Below are 19,106 nucleotides of genomic sequence, written 5' to 3' on the forward strand. Positions count from 1 at the left end.
TTAGCTCCCCATTTCCCCAGGCCTCTGTTAAAGTCCTGGGCAGGGCCCTAGTAATTTGTTCATATGGTCAGATCTATTTCTAAAACACGCAAATTTGTTTTGTTTTCTTTTTCTTAAAGTGGTCCCCATTGTATAAGTTGCCAGCCCCATAAAACTTAGAATCACCCCTGGATGTCGTATCAGTGTGGCACAGTTTGTGTTCAGGGTCCTCTCTCTCTTGAGTTCTCCCTTGGCCTGTGTTTCTCTTCCCCTCTATCCAAACCTGCTCCTGGGAAGGACAAATACCATGTGATGTCACGTATATGTGGAATCTAAATCATGACACAGATGAGCCTACCTGTAAACCAGAAGCAAAAGCATAGACAGAGAATAGACTGGTGTCTGCGAAGGGGTAGAGGCTCGGAGACGGATTCATTGGGGGTTTGGGATTAGCAGATGCACACCGCTGTTTACAGAATGCATTAACAACAAGGTCCTACTGTTTAGCACAAGGAACTAGTCAATATCCTGTGATAACCCATGATGGAAAAGAATACGAAAAAGAATGTATATATGTATAACTGAGTCACTTTGCTGTACAGCAGTAATGAACACAACATGGTAACTCAACTATATGTCAATAAAATATTTTAGTAAAATAAAATTATTACAGAGGAAATAACCTTGCTTTTGGAAAAGGATCATCTATTTTATATTAAGGCCTTAGTGAGACTTTAAATCAGTGTAGTTTTCCTCTCCTCGGGTTATTTACATTCTGCTGCTGCTGCTGCTGCTAAGTCGCTTCAGTCGTGTCTGACTCTGTGCGACCCCATAGAAGGCAGCCCACCAGGCTCCCCCGTCCCTGGGATTCTCCAGGCAAGAATACTGGAGTGGGTTGCCATTTCCTCCTCCAATGCATGAAAGTGAAAGGGGAAAGTGAAGTCGCTTCTCCCGCTAAAGTAGAATCAAAAATTATTTTTCTAAAGTAAAGTATCTGGCATTAGCAAACTGACTAAAATGTTACTCAGAGCCACAAAGAGACCTTTCTTTCACCCTTAAAGACATACCCAGAGGAAACTTTCCTACTATGCCTACTATAGGCATAGCCCATTTGTGTGCTGTGTGTGTTAAGTCACTTCAGTCATGTCCAACTCTTTGTGACCCTATAGACTGTAGCCCACTAGGCTTCTCCGTCCGTGGGATTCTCTGAGCAAGAATACTGGAGTGGGTTGCCATGCCCTCCTCCAGGGAATCTTCCTGATCCAGGGATCGAATCCATGTCTCTTGCATTTCCTGCATTGGCAGGCAGGTTCTTTACCACTGGCACCACCTGGGAAGCCTCATAGTCCACTTATGGTTGCCCAAATCAATTTCTATCTATTCAACACTATGCTACAAAATTAGTAGTGAATTAGATTCTTTTGGATTTGAATGGCAGAGATAGCACATCTGAATGTGATGAGACAAAGATTTACTTTGCTTCTTCCACACTTCTACCATTATTTTACTCTGTTCATTCACCTTTCCCTCCCTAACTGTCTCCCTCTAATATTGACTTAGAGCCTGCTAAGTGATAGGCACTGTGGTAGGCACTGTGGTAGGCACTGGCACATTAAAACAAGCATTCCACATGGGCTTTCCTGGGGGCTCAGACAGTAAAGAATCTGCTTGCAATGCGGGAGACTCAGGTTGGATCCCTGAGTCAAGAAGATGCCCTGGAGATGGAAATGGTCATGACTGAGCAAATTAAAAGATGCTTACTCCTTGGAAGGAAAGCTATGACAAACCTAGACATCATATTAAAAAGCAGAGACATTACTTTGCCAACAAAAGTCCGTCTAGTCAAGGCTATGGTTTTTCCAGTAGTCATGTATGGATGTGAGAGCTGGACTATAAAGAAAGCTGAGCACCGACGACTTGATGCTTTTGAACTGTGGTGCTGGAAATGACTCTCGAGAGTCCCCTGCAAGGAGATCCAACCAGTCCATCCTAAACTGATGCTGAAGCTGAAACTCCAATTCTTTGGCCACCTGATGTGAAGAACTGACTCATTTGAAAAGACCCTGATGCTGGGAAAGACTGAAGGTGAGAGGAGAAGGAGACAGCAGAGGATGAGATGGCTGGATGGCATCACCAACTCAATGGGCATGAGTTTGAGTAAACTCCGGGAGTTGGTGATGGACAGGGAGGCCTGGCTTGCTGCAGTCCATGAGGTCACAAGGAGTTGGACACGACTGAGCAATTGAACTGAACTGAACTGAGCAAATATATATAGATTATTGAATTAATCAATCAATACATCAATGAATCAAACACTGATTTTTTCCAGTGGTAAAACTACTGTTCTTAACCAACTAGTGTGTTTTCATTTTCGGTTTTCTTCGTTAGAGAAGGTTAACATTGTCATTGTCCTCATTTTCCTTTAATTGTGCATCTAGTTATTCTATGATCTTTAAGAGTAACTGTTATTCTTCTACTCTCCTCCCCTTTGATATACTTTGATATGACTAGTAGCTAAACCAGAGATTGATTGATAAAAAAGTTTCTTTTTTAATCTGTTCATTACTTCCAAAGGATTAAATACTTCTCTGCCTTACCTACGTCCATGATCCTGCCACTAAGATAAATATTGGGAAAAGTGCTATAATGTTACTGCACCTATTAAGATTTCAAAAGAATTACTCTTTATTATTATAAGCAATCATAAGTAATGATGATATTAACAAAAAATATTGGCTTCCCTAATATCTGAAATTTCCCTTCCTCTACAAACTACAGTAGATATATCCCACCATGGGCTCCTGTAGCACCCTAAATTCCACTGTTACATGAGTCATTGAATCTTACTATCATTGTTTGTTTCATTAACTATTTTCCCACTAGACCATAAAGTCTGTGAGTATAACCACTATATCCTTCTTGCTCATTGTTCTATCCTCAGGCGTTTGGAATACACAAGAATGTTATAAATAGTTTATAAATGAAGGAAGGAAGGGAAGAAAGAAGAAAGAGAGGAGGGAAGGAAATTTTCAAATATTAGGGAAGCCAATTGTTCAGTTTATTTAGTATTCAAAATGCAATCATAAGGACAGTATTTTTGAAAATACTTCCCTTATGACTGGGATTTTACCAACTCCTTCCTGTGCTTATTGAAATGCTGAAAACAATATCAAAAAGTGTTATTTCCTCCTCTGATTCCTCTAGGAAATGAAGACACAAATCATAGAGTTCAAGTGACTTGAGCCAAAATGGTTCACCTTGGTTCTTACGTTATTGTTTTGGAGTCTGCCCAGCTATCCGCACTATACCATCTGCACTGTATCCTAAACATCTCTCACTTTCCCTTCGGACTATTGGCTGCATTGTGAGATTCCCAACTCTTTCCCTTGACTCATCTCTCAAAGTACAGACAATTATTCTCATTCTAATCAAAAGGAGCGAGTGCGTGAATCACCCAAATGAATGGGTTGTCCAAACACTGTCTCTGTTTGATTTTCAAATGCATCATGTAGGTTTTCATATAACCAGAATTCACCCACTGCTCAGAAAACGAAACATTCTTAAGTGGCAGTCCAAGTTTGGAAACCACAGCTGTTTTTAGCAATTGAGTCACTGTCTTTCAGGTGCCAAAAATATCACCTATCATATTCTCCAGGGTTCAAAGAAAGAGGAAAGAGGAAGAAAGCAAAGAACAAGTTGAGAATAAAGGTAACATGAAGCTTCTCCAGTAAAATGAATTGTTATTAAAAAACAACCATAATAACTGACAATAACAATAATTATGGCAATAAGAACTACCATTCACTAGCAATGAACAAATCAGGGTCTCATGTGATCTTCCTAATCTCCTTAAGAGGGAAAGAGAATAGTACAACGGTCGCTATCAAGTACTAGTTCCAGGAACTGTTGTGGATATCAAAATCTGCAGTTGCTTAAGTCCCATATACAAAATGGTGTAGTGTTTGTATTATAACCTATGCACATTCTTCCATGTATTGTACTTTAAATCATCTCTAGATTACTTATAATACCTAATACAATGAAAATGCTAGGTAAATAGTTGCCAGTACCTGGCAAATTCAAGTTTTGCTTTTTGTAACCTAAAATGTTTTTTTCTGTAATATTTTCAATCAGTGTTTGATTGAATCCACAGATGCAGAACACACAGATACAGACAGAGAGAGCTGTGTTCTTAGCAACCTCATTTTACAAGTGAAGAAACAAAATCAGAAAGGTTAAGTGAATGGCTGAGGGTCATACAACCCAAGCCACTAGACTTCAGATCCTGTCTCCTGTCTCTTCTTCAAACAGCCTCACCACTGCTTTATATAAACCAACCTTGCATGAATTTGTTTGGGTAGGAAATCTACCCTTTTTCCACTACTAGTACCTAAGGAGAGATCATTAAGATGTCTCTGAACTTCTCAAAGTAAAAAAGAAACAGAGATTCCATTTCCAGCTTTTGGATGAGAGTTCCATGTATATACCTAATAAAATGTTTACTTGGTCCGTCTCCAAGCTGATTGGGGCGGGGGTGAGGGGGGCGGCTCACAACAAAGAACTTTGATCACTCTGCCCCAGACTGTACCCTAGTATCAAATTTCCAAAACTCCCATTCCACCCACAGGGGATTTCAGGAACAGCAAAAGTAACTTTTCAACTGAAAAATCTTGATGACTCTTCTCTGGTCTTCTAGCCTTCATCTCCCCAAATCAGGCCAGTATCTAGTATATCCTTTGCTGTGGTGAGAGACTCCCCTTCTCAAGGCCCTAACAACTGGGTCCAGGTTACTGTAGCCAGTAGAAGGTCTATCCTATGAATCAAACCTCAATGAATCTGTGACCTAGCAGCAAGCCTAGCAGATACCCATTTAAGACAATCTCTGGCAAGAGCTTTATAAAAGAGATTTGGGAAAAGAAAACCAGTCAGAGAGAGAACCGAATGGGCTACTAAATAAAACAAGGAGGATGAAACTTTGGCAGACAGTATTTTCCCAAAGTAACTGAAAAAATGTTTCTGGTCTTATATGCCCTTCCAGAACCTCGTCACTCCCTTATCAAGAAGGTTTATTTCCTCTTTTCTTAAATCCCTAAGGGTCTTGGTGACTGTCTTAATGAATCGACTACGGTTGAAGCAATGCCCTGTGACTTCTGAGGATAAGTAGAAAAGTTAATAGAGCTTCCACCTGACTCGCTTTCTTGGGCATCTGACTTTAAAACCTTGAGAGGAAGTCCAAGGCTACACAGAGAGGTATTCTGGTTATCGGCCCCACAAAGGTGATAGTTGACATCTGACATCAGCTTTCAGAGTGAATAAGCCTTCTGATGATTCCAGTCACTGGCCTTTGAATTAGCCTAGCCTTCACGTTTTCCAGCTGAAACTAATGGAGCAAAGAAAAGCCATCCTATGGGAATTCCTGACCCATAGAATTCATGGTCATAATAAATGATCATTTTAAGTCACTAAGTTTGGGGATAATTTATTGCACAGCAAGACACAACCAGAACAGAAACATAAGCCTGAGGGGACTGCTGAGCATTTTGTATTTGCCAGAGCCAAAAGGTGGCTCCAGGCCCTACTGCTAATTCCATCTACCCCCTGCCAGGTGCCTTCTGTATATATAGGCCATTTCTCTTCCAGGCTCCACTGCTCCTTTCTGCAATCACACTTGGCTCTCCTTTTCTGTGTCCATCAGACGTGTTCTTAAAGATCTGAATTTCAATTGTGCCCAGAGTTTGAGACCTTTTCCTTAAGTTTCTTCAGCCTTGCCTGGACAAATCAGGAAGTGAGTTTAGCCTCTTATTTCAGTCTCTGAACATTCTGTGATGGTGAAGGAATATTCAGTGGTGGAGAGTAGTAAGTAGTGGGGAGAAAGAGGAGAATCTAACTCCTGACTCATTTGTCTTGGTTTTGACCTAGTTCTACTTAAAGAATTACATGAACACAGTTAGAACCTTCGCTCACAGTGCCATGACACCCTGAATCATTTTACTTCCAGTGATAATCCTTTGATCAGGTTGCTAGACTCAAAGCTGGAAAAACTAAAAATATAGCGGCTTGTTATGTTGAACACTATTGTAATACAAAAACTTAGAATAGTACCTGGAACACAGTAAACAGTAAATATCCATTGAATGAAAGAATAAACAAGTGAATAAATGAAAGAAATTTTCTCCCCTGTTTTTAGAGACTAATAACTAATACTGGATTAGCATAATGTTGTGAGAAAACTCTAGAGTTTAATAGGTTGACATTCTACTCCATTAGGTAATATGTTTTTCAGCTTGCTCAAAGTATTAAACTTTGAAACTGTACAGTTCATCAAGGGCAAAGACGTCTCATTCGATTTTGTATCCTTAGCAGCTGGCACTATGCCTGCTACTTGCTAAAAGCTCAGTAAATAGTAGTTAAATATTAAAAACTAAGTGAATGTCAAGCAGAGATGGACAGAAATTGCAAATCATTTAGTTCTCCTAGACATTTCCTACTAGGAGACAGTGACAGATAAGGGTGCTGGTCAACACACCTGATCCCCAGAGGGATCAGACTGGGATGCGGAAATTCAGAAGTCCTGAGGCCTCACAGCTTCTAAAGACTCAAAGGGTTATTTATAATCTGAGTATGACATTAAGTGCTTTTCTATGATTGCTCCAAATAGTATTTTCTTACACAACTATTTTATAATGAGCCATTTGTTTATTTACCCATTCATTTATTCATCCATTCTATATATATATATATATATATATATATATATATATGTATATTTTGGCCATGCCATGGCTTGCAGGATCTTAGTTCTTGGACCAGGGATTGAATCCAAACCCTTGGTACTGAAAGCATGGATTCCTAACCACTGGACTATCAGGGAACTTCCCCCATTCACCCCATACTAGTGGGGGCCTACCTGTTATTTTTTTTTTGCAAAGATATATTTAATCTGCCCAAGAGGAAGCTGAAGGTTTAAACGGTCTTTGTTCCCTGGAAAGGGCTTCCCTTGTGGCTCAGCTGGTAAAGAATCTACCTGCAATGCAGGAGACCTGGTTTCGATCTTTGGGTTAGGAAGATCCCCTGGAGAAGGGAAAGGCTACCCACTCCAGTATTTTTGCCTGGAGAATTCCACGGATTGTATAGTCCTTGAGGTTGCAAAGAGTCTGATGTGACTGAGCGACTTTCACCTTCACTTTTCCTTGGAAAAGTACCTGACTAGGAAACTAAAGAAAGATGAGATACTATTTTGTAGAGGCAGATGGAAATTGTAGACATAAGACCCTCACAATTCAGACTTAACTAATTTAGTGTATTGCAAAATGTGATCTGCATTGGGTAGAATTACTTGACAGATGACTATTAAAAGGCAGAGATGTCTGGGATCCATTCCAGACACACTAAGTCAAAACATCAGAAGTGAGAGTGGAAATTTTACAAGCAGCCTCTAGTGATTTTCATTTTACTCAAGTTTGAGAACTACTGACCACAGGTTTCTTGCTAATATGATCTACATGTGATCGCTTAATTTAATCTATGTCTACAAAAGTAAGATGTTACTTGGCTGATTCTAAGATGCCTAGGAGTACTGTACATGTGGCTCAAAACTGCCAATACCCTAGACCACAATTCCATTAAATGAATGTAATCATCCTCTCCTTAAACTAATCCAAAATAAACTCTTGCAAAAAGAAAGTAAACCTATCCTTCCCTTAAGAAACTCACAATTTAGAAGCAAACTATTACAAAGTATTTGTTATTAAATATAGGAGCTTTTAAACCTGGATATGGCACATTCAAACCCTTCTCAATCGAAAAACAATAAATAACAATCATCAGCTGTGAGAGGTGGCTCGTGGCCATGCAGTTCTAGACGGTACTATCCACAGTGCTACCATCCAGCTGGAACCCGGTGACCTGTCCTTGCCTTACTCCCAAACTCTCTCCTCTTCTTCCCCAGAGATTTTTACTCACTTTCTGAATTTTCCTAATCTGGTCAGAGAGTGTGTCTAACAGGCGAGTTTTCAGGAAGTCCATCACCTTGACCACCCGGCCATCAATGTAGCAACTGGAATAAAAATAAAATAAGAATCAGGTAAAATCTCAAGCAGGAGATTACAAATCTATTTCTCTAGCCAGAGGTCTCTGGTGCCTGAGAAACAGCAGCCCAGGGTTCACTTGAGCTTGTCCATTCAAAAAAGTTTGGATCCTGCATACTTTTCAAACAAAAATAAACATCTTATCCTCTTTATTTTTACCTCCATTTGTGGGCTAATACTGTGATTTTTTTCAGCCTTTGTCCATTGAAACTGCATTTATTGCTCTATAGGAACTGATCGGAATCCATAACATGAATTGGGTAATGGGGAAAAGCTTCCTTTGTTGCCCCCATAGGGAAAGTAATTTAACATCCCTTCCATACCATCCTTACTCCCACTTTAAAATAATAAAGGTATGTGAGAGGTTTGCAAGACTACTCAAACATTTTGAAAGGTTTCCACATCTTTAAATAAGAGAACACCAACCACAAAAAATCAGCTTTAGTGCAGTCAGTGAGTCGCAAAAATTTCACCTCCAGTTCACTTCCCTGGCAAAATACCTTGTATTCAACCCCTTCTACCTCTACAATAAATGAATGGATATGAATAAACAAACAAGAAAGACAGACTAAAGTCCAGGTGCTCTATCCTAAAATAGCAACATCTGGCACTCCTCAGTGTGGCAGTGTCCCTGGTTCTGTTAGATGGCTTAAGTGAAACATCGAGTTGTGCCGACACTACACTGTTAACATTCAACCAAAACAAGTCCATCCGGCCTTGTGTGGACTCTCTGAGAATTCTTACTCTGAAGACTAAGTCCAAGGTTAAGTGACCTTCATTATCTTAAACCTCCCAATACTCATCTTTGCAAAATTTCAAATTAAATCAATTTAATTTAAGTCAAAACTTATGACTCCTGGGTGCCTTTTCCAATCTACTTAGGTCTCCTTGGTTGATGAATAATAATAGACTATGCCATTTTTAGTTAGTCACCAACCTCTCAGTACATGTTATAGAACCATGTGAAAATCCTTTGTAATGTTAAATTGCCATTCTAATACGTGACATAGTGGAATGGTTAAAATTCCTTGTAATCACACTTTGAACCAGGTGCTCTGGTTGCAGTGTGGGTGGTAGCTGAGTGCCTCCCATTCAGCCTTCCCCTTGGCCTCCCTCACCACGTCACACATTTCCACAGACTCTAATGTTTAAATCATTGGTATAGTGGAAAGAGTCCAAGTTTTGGAGCCAGAGATATCTGAATTCAAATTCCATATCAGATATTTACTATCTATATGATCTTGGACAGCATGCCTGGCCTTTATGGGCCTCAGTTTTCTTATTCATAAAAGAAGGTAACCTATTTGCCTCCCAGGATTATTTGAAGATTAAGCAGATAAACCTAAAGTATCTGGCATACAGTAAGCATTCAACAACTTTTAGCTCTTTCTGATTTCTCTCAATTTTCAGCTCACAAAGATGGAGTCATAAACAATAAGAGACTGACTAAATTACATGTGTATAGAATTCTAAAAGTGAGATTGTTGTGGCAAAGGGTACATGCTTTTGAAAATTTGGGTGGTTACTTATATTAGGGAATAAAACAAACCAATGACAGGACCTTTCACCTCATTCCTGGTACTAGATGCTAGACTCAGATCCAATAAACATTTACTATGTGTAACACACAGAGCTGGCAATGTCCATATCCATCACCTCACAACTCTATTAGTACTCCACTGTCAGCACCTCCAATTGTTTTTAAGTTGTGATTAGACAGCTTACTACCTGAAAGCTAGGCATATGAAAACACTGCAGTGTTTAAATAAAACAATTCGTGCGATGTTAATATAACACATAATGAAGGACATAAATATTTGTATTATATTACATAATGACTATGTGTATGTTAAAAATGTACTGTAATTAGTGTTCTTTTATGTTTTGATCAAATACATTATAGTTGCCTCTTTTTTCTTTGTTAGCTCCCAGTAACTATTTTAAACATCAGAAATATAAGTTTTGCTGGCAGCACATATAGTTTAATGCTCCTTGAGATAAAAGTGCCAGATGTACTCTTTCAATGTGTAGGATTCCCTGTGAACACGCATCCTACCCCACACAGTCCATGACCCACGCTTGAGGGACCTCACTCTTCCCCTGCTTCCTCTGGTCACTTTTCTCAAGCACACAAAACTTAAAGCCTTGGTTTAAGCTCAGCGTTGCCATATACTACCTACATGATACTAGGCTTCCCCTTCTTTAAAATTGGTTTAAAAAGAACCCAAACATATATTTTCACAGGGTTACTGTACCCTGTGAATAAAAATCAGGGGAAATGCTGAGAACAGAACATGGCACACGGAAGGTATTCAATAACCAAATCTGTCCTCCAGGTTACTTAAATATCCAAGGTGGTAGCAACCCAAACTAAAAAGCCATGGGATGGGGTGAGCAGGGAAACACCTATCTGGAGAAAGACATTGTTCATCCACTGTAGGATCTGGAATGAGCGTATTATGGAGGAGCAAAAACAAACTCTGGATTTCCAGTAGGTGGGCAGGAAGAGAGAAAGAGAGAGAGAGAGAGAGAATGAAATGGGGTGGGCTGTGATTATGCTGCAAAAGTTTGGAGTCTGAAAAGATCTTAGTGGTCATGCGGTCTAAAGTAGGTAAGCCAGTGACAACATCCCTGAGAATGATTATCTGGGACAGGGAATCGACTCTCATACCCTACTAGTACGGAGCCACAGTAGCACAGCTCGAACCCAGGAAAGGTTCTTCTACCATGGGTCTAAAATTGGCTTCCTCTTACTGTTCACTCAACAGCTGTTTTCTTGGACCTAGGAATAGTCCAGCTCCTCCTTCATGTGACATGTTGGGGAGGAATTCCAGTAAAAACTTTAGCTTAAGCTTTTTAGAGCCTATTCTTGGCCCCACTCTTAACCTAACAAGCTGGATTCAATCATTCTCAGTTGGTCTCAGGCTATCCTGAGGGCCATGAATTAGACGAGAGCCTAGAGAATTCTAGGCAGGAAACCAGTGTGACAAGGTTATCTTATCTCAACAGTGCAGGCAAGAAGGAATCTGAGTCTAAGTAAGAGAGGTCACAGAAAAAGTAAAAGTGAGAGCCTGTGAAGAAAGAACTAATAAAATGAAGCTGTAGAATGTAGGAGAGATGGGAAGGGAGTCAGTGACGATCGTGAGCTTATGAGAGAGGATGTCTTAGAGGACATTGGTGCCAAGGACATGTCAGCTAGTCAGACTAGGTTTTGGGTTTGTCAAAGGAGAGAAATTATTCTGCCTGAGATATCAAAGACACAGAGAATATCGAGAGAAAACAGTTCCTTGTAGGTATGTGAAGTCAGCATAGAGAAAAGTTGAGAGAGAAAATGCTGACCTCGCTGTTTTCTGGTCTTCAGTTTGTAAATAATGAATGAAGTCATGGCCATAGATGAGCTCTCTCAGAGAATCAGAGAAGTTAACAGAGATGGGAGACCCTCTAAAAGCTTCTCAGTTGTGGCCCTGAACATTGCCTCTGTCTTTGGCCTGAATAAGAGTCCCTTCCCCAGCCTGACCATCACAGTGACTTTTTTTTTTTTTTCCCAGTTTTATTTATTTATTTTTTTTATTTTATTTTTTCACATTTTTTTTTAAATTTTAAAATCTTTAATACTTACATGTGTTCCCAAACATGAACCCCCCTCCCACCTCCCTCCCCATAACATCTCTGTGGGTCATCCCCATGCACCAGCCCCAAGCATGCTGTATCCTGCGTCAGACATAGACTGGCGATTCAATTCTTACATGATAGTATACATGATAGAATGCCATTCTCCCAAATCATCCCACCCTGTCTTTTTAATAATAGCAGTCTGAGTCAGATTCACATCTGGATGCCAAAGGAATCCCATATTACCATGAAGTTTCACCAACTCTCATTTGCAAACATAAATCCACATTTATATTGTACTATGGAAATAAGAACTTTCAGTTCAATTCAGTCACTGAGCTGTGTCCAACTCTTTGCAACCCCAAGAACTGCAGCATGCCAGGCCTCCCTGTCCATCACCAACTCCCAGAGTTTACTCAAACTCATGCCCATTGAGTCAGTGATGCCATCCAACCATCTCATCCTCTGTCATCCCCTTCTCCTCCTGCCTTCAGTCTTTCCCAGCATCAGGGTCTTTTCAAGTGAGTCAGCTCTTCTCATCAGGTAGCCAAAGAACTGGAGTTTCAGCTTCAGCATCAGTCCTTCCAATGAACACCCAGGACTGATCTCCTTTAGGATGGACTGGTTGGATCTCCATGCAGTCCAAGGATCTCTCAAGAGTCTTCTCCAACACCATAGTTCAAAAGCATCAATTCTTAGGTGCTCAGCATTTTTTATAGTCCAGCTTTCACATCCATACGTGACTACTGGAAAAACAGTAGCCTTGACTAGACGGACCTTTTTTGACAAAGTAATGCCTCTGCTTTTGAATATGCTGTCTAGGTTCCTCATAACTTTCCTTCCAAGGAGTAAGGGGCTTTTAATTTCCATGGCTGCAATCACCATCTGCAGTGATTTTGGAGCCCAGAAAAATAAAGTCAGCCACTGTTTCCCCATCTATTTGCCAATAAGAACTCTGGTCCTACAGAATTTAGTATTCTGTTTTAAGAGAGGAGACAACTGAACCATAGGTATGAGTTGATGAATACCTGAGCCTTTTTCTTGGGTACCCTGGGACAACTAGCTTGCTGCACTTTATATATGTGAAGCTTCTTAGAAAACATTCAGTGTTAGCAGTTTGTAGTTATTTGAAAAATGTTGCCTTTTCCAGAGATTTGGCTCTCTGATAGTGGCTGCCTATGATAAAGGGCTCAATATATCAGTTAGATTTGGACATAAGAGTCTATGATAACCACTTGGAAAGAATAAATTGTAAAAAATGGAAAAGATGGTGATTTCTAATCAAGACTGGGTAAGTGGAAGTGGGACTGGATTCCAGCTGACTGTCCAGTGATGGGGGCAACTCTCTGTGCTTTCCTCTGTCCTCCCAACTGGGAGGGTAAAGATGATTCTGAGCTGCTAAGGTTTCTTCTCCAGAATTAACTAGCTTAGTGACAGCTACAAAGGCACCAGAGGACCAAACAAAATCAGAGAGGAAAGGAAGGGAAAGACAGAGGAAGGGAATCTGCCAGTAAGATGTGCTTTGGCATCTTCCACACAAACCTGGCAGGATGGTTGGTTCTAGAAATGCTTAGACGGATAATTTTAGGTCCTCCTCTAAATCATAGCCCTCCTCTAAGCTCTCTTGAAATCTCAGCATCGCTTAGGATCACACCACAAATGGCTGAGCTATTCAACTAAAAGCTGAAGCAAGGAGAGGCTGTGCAGAAATACCCTTTACGTGAATTATTACTACAAACACAATGGGCTTGAAACCATTCTGTGGACAATGGTGTGGACATGGACAAAGAGCCTGTCTGGCTCAGTACCAGTGACCATCACCCCTTCCTCTGCTGGCCTCCAGATCGGCAGCTCATGCCAAGCACATACCTGGGAAGGTAGCAAAGATGACAGAGTATACAAAGTAATTGGAACTACTTACCAATTCATTCACCAACTCTCTTGCTCTCTTTTGTTCTAGATTTTATTTTTAGTTTAATGCTTTTCATCTTATTTAAAAGTCTGCCCTTTATCTGTTTATTATAAAAGAAACAAGTGCTCATTATAGACAAAATAGGAAATGCACAAAAAATTAAAAGATGAAAATGAAAAGGTGTAAGTCCAACACCTAGAGAAACTCATTGTTAACATTTTGACTTGTACCCTTTCAGACTTTTCATAGTAAACATAAATAAAATTTCCCATAATTAGTTATTTTAAAAACTTACTCCAGATCCTATTCCACTAGCATATAAAATTGTCCCAGCTGATTCTCAAGAAGCCAGTATCACAGAGATTCAAACAAATATTAGAGACTCCAGATGAAATCATCTTATTCTTATTTCCATTCCATTCTGGCCAGATAGGGATCCTCTGCCAGGAGCAGGTCTCATCTCCTTTTTTCTTTGCTTAACCCTGAGTCCCCTTCCCCCTTTCTAGGCCTCTAGATTTAGTCTTCAGGATTGTACTCCAATTAGCCACTTATGCCCATTAGCCTCTTAAAACATTTAATGAGGAGAGCTTGTTGGCTCCAGGGGCAGCTGGTTTTGTTTACCTGGCTCTTTACTTTAAAAGGAAAAACCTTTGCCCCTTATTATCTGACCTCTTCTTTTATTTCAGGTAATTGCATTAGTGCTGGCTTTCCAAAGCTCAGGAATTTCCGGACCTATTCTGCTGCCTGCTGCTTTCAGGGAGGAGGGGCTGTCTACTTAGAGTTCTAACACCCTGGCTCCTGCCTTGGCAGGTAATGCCATAAAACTGGGGCCTTCCCCACTGGATGGGAGAGAAGTTTGGATAATCACTAGAACAACCCTATTGACCTATAAAAGCTATTCTGACACCTTGAAGTCAAACACTGGAGAGGCTGATGCTAGACTCTCCAAAGCTTTATAAATTGTTATCTTCCCCTCCTCCAAGGGCCTCCCTCTGGGTTCCTACTGAGCACATTCTCATATTTACCTTTGGTTTTCTTTCTGAGGCTGCACTATTCTTGATCTTCTTTGCTATGTGTCAACATTATTATCTTGTGTTCAGAACTACTTTGAGAAGTAGAGCTTGGATGAAATAAGTGCTGTTAGGGAAAAAAGGTCCTATGAAATGTAGGTGTCTTTTGGCTTTCTTCAACCAGTTCTTATATTATCTATAAAGGAGTCACCCAACTGCCTGAAGGGTTGTGGTACAGGAATTTCAGAGTTTGGTAAAATGTTATCATTGAAAAATTATACAAGTACCAGTCAAGGTGGCAGGCAATCCCTCAGGCACGTAACGGGTACTCAAAAGATATATTTAATGAAAACATGGGTATCTGTATAATCTAACCCACAATTCACCAAAAGAGTGGGCCTGAGTCTTGAGTACAGTCACAAGGGCCTAATTTTCTTGAACTTTTCTCTCTCCTAATTCCTTGCACACTTTGGGTCCTGAGCTTCAAGCCCTAATCATTCTCCCCAGTGAACACAATGCATGTGGAGAGACACATTGTCTTGGCAGGGACTCAAACAGCTGGCCCTTGATCCTAGCAGCCTAAGGAGCGCTCCAGGGGAGCAGGGAAGGAGAGGGAAAGGAAAGCCATCTGCAGAGTGCTCTGAGGGGGGCGACTCTGGGAATTTCCAGAGTAGTAGCATGTGATGGAACCAAAAGTGTGAGCAGGGGTGTATCTGTGTGTTTTGAGTCTGAAATGTAAACAATTTGTGGGACCCTCTTTAAGAAAAGGAAATCAGAAGTACAAAACACAAAATTAGGTACAAAAGCAAACATTTGTTTAGAATGACAAAATAAATCACAACAAACTCCCAGAAACTTCTTTCAAATCCCTCTTTTCTGAGCCATCTTTATGCAATTTACCAGAAATGTTTACACAGCAATGCTTCCCCCTCACCACGTAGAACATCCTACAGTTCTGAGCAACTCCCGGCATTCCTAGGAATCAATGCAAGGGAAGGGCTTGAAGCTTAAGTCATTAGCTTCCTGGTCAGTTTAACTGTGAGTCATTAATAATAGGATTGGCAGGATCTAAGTTACTAGAATCTAACCATCTATGTGCAGTATTTATTTTCATTCAGTGTTTGTAAACTGGGAGCTTATACAGTTACCACAATCTTTTCCTGACCTCTTCTCATAAGTGCCATTGTAGCTGAAGAGCACAACTAACCTGACTATAATTAGTGCATTACTAACTAGGAAAACATAGAAAGGAGAATGAGGAAGGGAGGAGCCATGTATGTATTCCTTTTTTTTGCTAGCTATTTTACATATGGTGTCTCATTTAACCTCCTGAACACACACTGTTTTGCAGATTATAACCTGTGGCTCAAAGATGGATAAGAATCTGCCTGCCAGTGAAGGGGACATGAGTTTGATCACTGGTCCAGGAAGATTCCGCATGCCTTGGAACAACTAATCTTGTGTGCCATAACTATTGAAGCCTTTGTGCCCCAGAGCACGTGCTCTGCAACAAAAGAAGCCACCTAAATGAGAAGTCCATGCACCACAATCAAAAGTGGCCCCCGCTCGCCCATAACTAGAGAAAGCCCCAGCAGAGCAATGAAGATCCAACGCAAGAGAAGAAGAAAAGAAACATAGTAACTAGAAAACCAGAGACCAAGTAGATGCTAGGCAACAGATACCAAAAACTTCCCCCTCTACTCTGCTCTGCCAAGTGTGAGGGCCATGAAGGCTACTGTGCTTACTTCATCTATCTGTAATCAAGTTGCTGCTTTTCAACTTCCTTCAGGCTTACCTATTTCAACTATCCTGAACACCTAAACAATACTGAGATAAAGGAAATGAAACAATTACAACAAATACAACCACAAGCAAAACAGTAACAAAAGCAAAAACCTGGGGAGATAAGTAAAGGAATGGAGATGGTATAACTTTACTCTTTTTCTTGCAAGTGTTTTTCAAAGTATTTTTTATCAGTAATAGTTATATGAAGAAAAGGGGCTCTATTGTCAAAAATAAGTTTAAGAAACGCTGGGTTAAAACCAAGTTAAGTAGTATTTCCTGTTCCAGCCAGCATGAAATAGATTAGAATTACCCTCTAGTCACAGACAACTCAAAATTGAACGCAAAATACATAACAACTCTTTGATCAGACAGTAGCCAACTCAAGCTGTGATCCTTGAGAAAGGCATGGCACCTGAGGTGAGCCCATTTACCTGGGCTTGCTCCTCCGGAGAGGGTGGAGATAATTTATTGACCACCCAAATTTCGTGCTCCCCTTCCACAGTGCAGAGCTGAGTACAAGAAGCAGCAGCCTAGCCAGAACCTATTATATCTCTACCTAGATCACAAAAGGGGTGTCCATCAGACTAACAGGTCAAAGCATTGTGAGCACAAGTGATGTGTCACCGTAGGCTAAAGTAGCTGGAGATGTGTATCACTTCTGAACAGAAATTAAAAAGCCATGTCCTTCCTTATGTATCCTTTCCTCCATTGCCAGGTGAATAGAAGAGTCTCCAAGGAGAAGTCACATGATGGACAAAATCAGGGTCCTGAAAAATCACATAAAAGGCCATCCACCAGGTGCCTCAGCACTGAATGTGACATTAGTGAGAAACAAACGTCTAATTGTTAAGCCACTGAGATTTGGGGGTTTATTTATAAGAAAACAATGTTGTTATATTTCCTAGTACATATGTATTCATTACTACGAAGCTCCATTACACCAACCTGTTTGATCAACAGTGTATAATAAAAAGGTTGTCCTTTGAGAGAAAATGGTCCCTGTTATGAAAATAAAAAGATTAACCCAGAGAACTCTAGGTAAGAATTCTAGTTTGAATTGACTAGGTAACTGTCAACAATGGGCTGAATTCTAATATCATGCAAGGACAGTTGAGGAGGGGAAGAGATGATTCTTATTCTTCTATATCTAGGCAAACTGAGTTCAGGGTGAAACAGTGATTAAGGTGATTACTAATGACCAGAGAGGACATGGATTCTAGAATATTGGAAGGGAGGTCAGTTAATGGAAGCTACGTATCAGTGGGTGGCAGCCTTTTGACTTACATCCAGTATCCTCCACTAGGCCTCTGGTGAAAACCCGAGTTTTCATCTGAAGGCCAGCCATAGTTTGAGGTAGATTTATTTCAGCATCAATATTGTCAATGAAATCACACGTCCTAACTGGCATGTGTATCACACAAGCAGGAAAACCAGAGGTTCAACTCTCCTCTGTATGATGATGTTGCTTATTTCTAGACACCCAGCACTCATAACTGTACATGCGTGTGCACGCGCGCGCGCACACACACACACACACACACACACACACACACACACACACACACACACAAACTGCTACTCTAGCTGCATTCACCAATACTCTGTATATTTTGGTTCCCTCCCGGGTGGCTCAGTGGTAAAGAATCTGCCTGCCAATGCAGGAGACATGGGCTTGATCCCTAGGTCAGGAAGATCTCCTGAAGAAGGAAATGGCAACCCACTGCAGTATTCTTGCCTAGGAAATCCCATGGACAGAGGAGCTTGTTTGGACTACAATTCATGAGGTCGCAAAAGAGTCAGACATAACTCAGCGACTAGAAAACAACATTTAATGTTTATTCCCAGCAAACTCCATGTCACAGAGCTACACCTTGAAGTATAGTCACTGTGTAGAATATTGCATGTAGAGAAAAGCCTTACACCAATATAATTCTTTTCAAAACAATAGCCATGTCTTCATTTTTAAAGGAAGGCTGGCTCTCCCCATGTAAGGGCTTAAAATAAACTATTTATCATGAACATGATAACATTTATCATGAACAACATGCATGTGTGTATATGTGTTTATTTGTATTAAGAGGGACAGACTGAGGGGGAGAGAGGTATCCATCTATTAATTAGATTTCAAGATTGGGATAAATATAAGGTTGGTTTTTGTGTTGTAAGGAATGTGAATTGAGCCCCCAAAGAAACTATTTTAAATTTCAGTATTTGCATTTTTGTATAATTAAATTTGAGTATCATTAATATTTTACAATTTTCCTTTAAATTATTTTAAATTATTCTTTTGAGTCATGATTTTAAAATATAATAAAAATAATTCTGTTAAAAAATACACACATTTTAAAACTTAAACATGACAACAAAAAGTATAAAGAATTTGGTGATTAAACCAAATCTCAGTGCACCAACTTTATCAGCATTCAGAGAAAATCATGCCAGTCAGTTCTGTATGTCTGTATACATGCATCTGTATATACATACATATACATGTATACACACATATAGGAATAATAAAAATACTAATATCAACAATTTTAGAGTGACATTATATATTATGTTATATATCAGACACTAGTTCCTTAAAATGCTTTTTATACATTTTTTTTAATGGATTCATGCTTTTGCTTTTACTATGTCCAACTTTTTTAGATAGTATATATCAACTGCCTCTGTGAAAGGTAAGGGCATTATTCCTATATTTTTACAATCACAATAGAC

The 19,106-nt window shown here is 40.0% G+C and overlaps 1 protein-coding gene across 3 annotated transcripts in view; it reads right to left on the minus strand.

Moving 5' to 3' along the window:
* The window catches only part of HPSE2 (heparanase 2 (inactive)), a 685,113-nt gene that overhangs the window by 161,639 nt on the left and 504,368 nt on the right, over positions 1–19,106 (minus strand). For all 3 annotated transcript variants that reach the window (XM_068961588.1, XM_068961587.1, XM_068961586.1), the window contains one exon: positions 7,942–8,035. In XM_068961588.1, the coding sequence (XP_068817689.1) occupies positions 7,942–8,035 (94 nt within the window). The remainder of the gene's footprint in view (positions 1–7,941; positions 8,036–19,106) is intronic.

This window comes from Capricornis sumatraensis, chromosome 23 (assembly GCF_032405125.1).
Source record: "Capricornis sumatraensis isolate serow.1 chromosome 23, serow.2, whole genome shotgun sequence".
Taxonomy (NCBI): domain Eukaryota; kingdom Metazoa; phylum Chordata; class Mammalia; order Artiodactyla; family Bovidae; genus Capricornis; species Capricornis sumatraensis.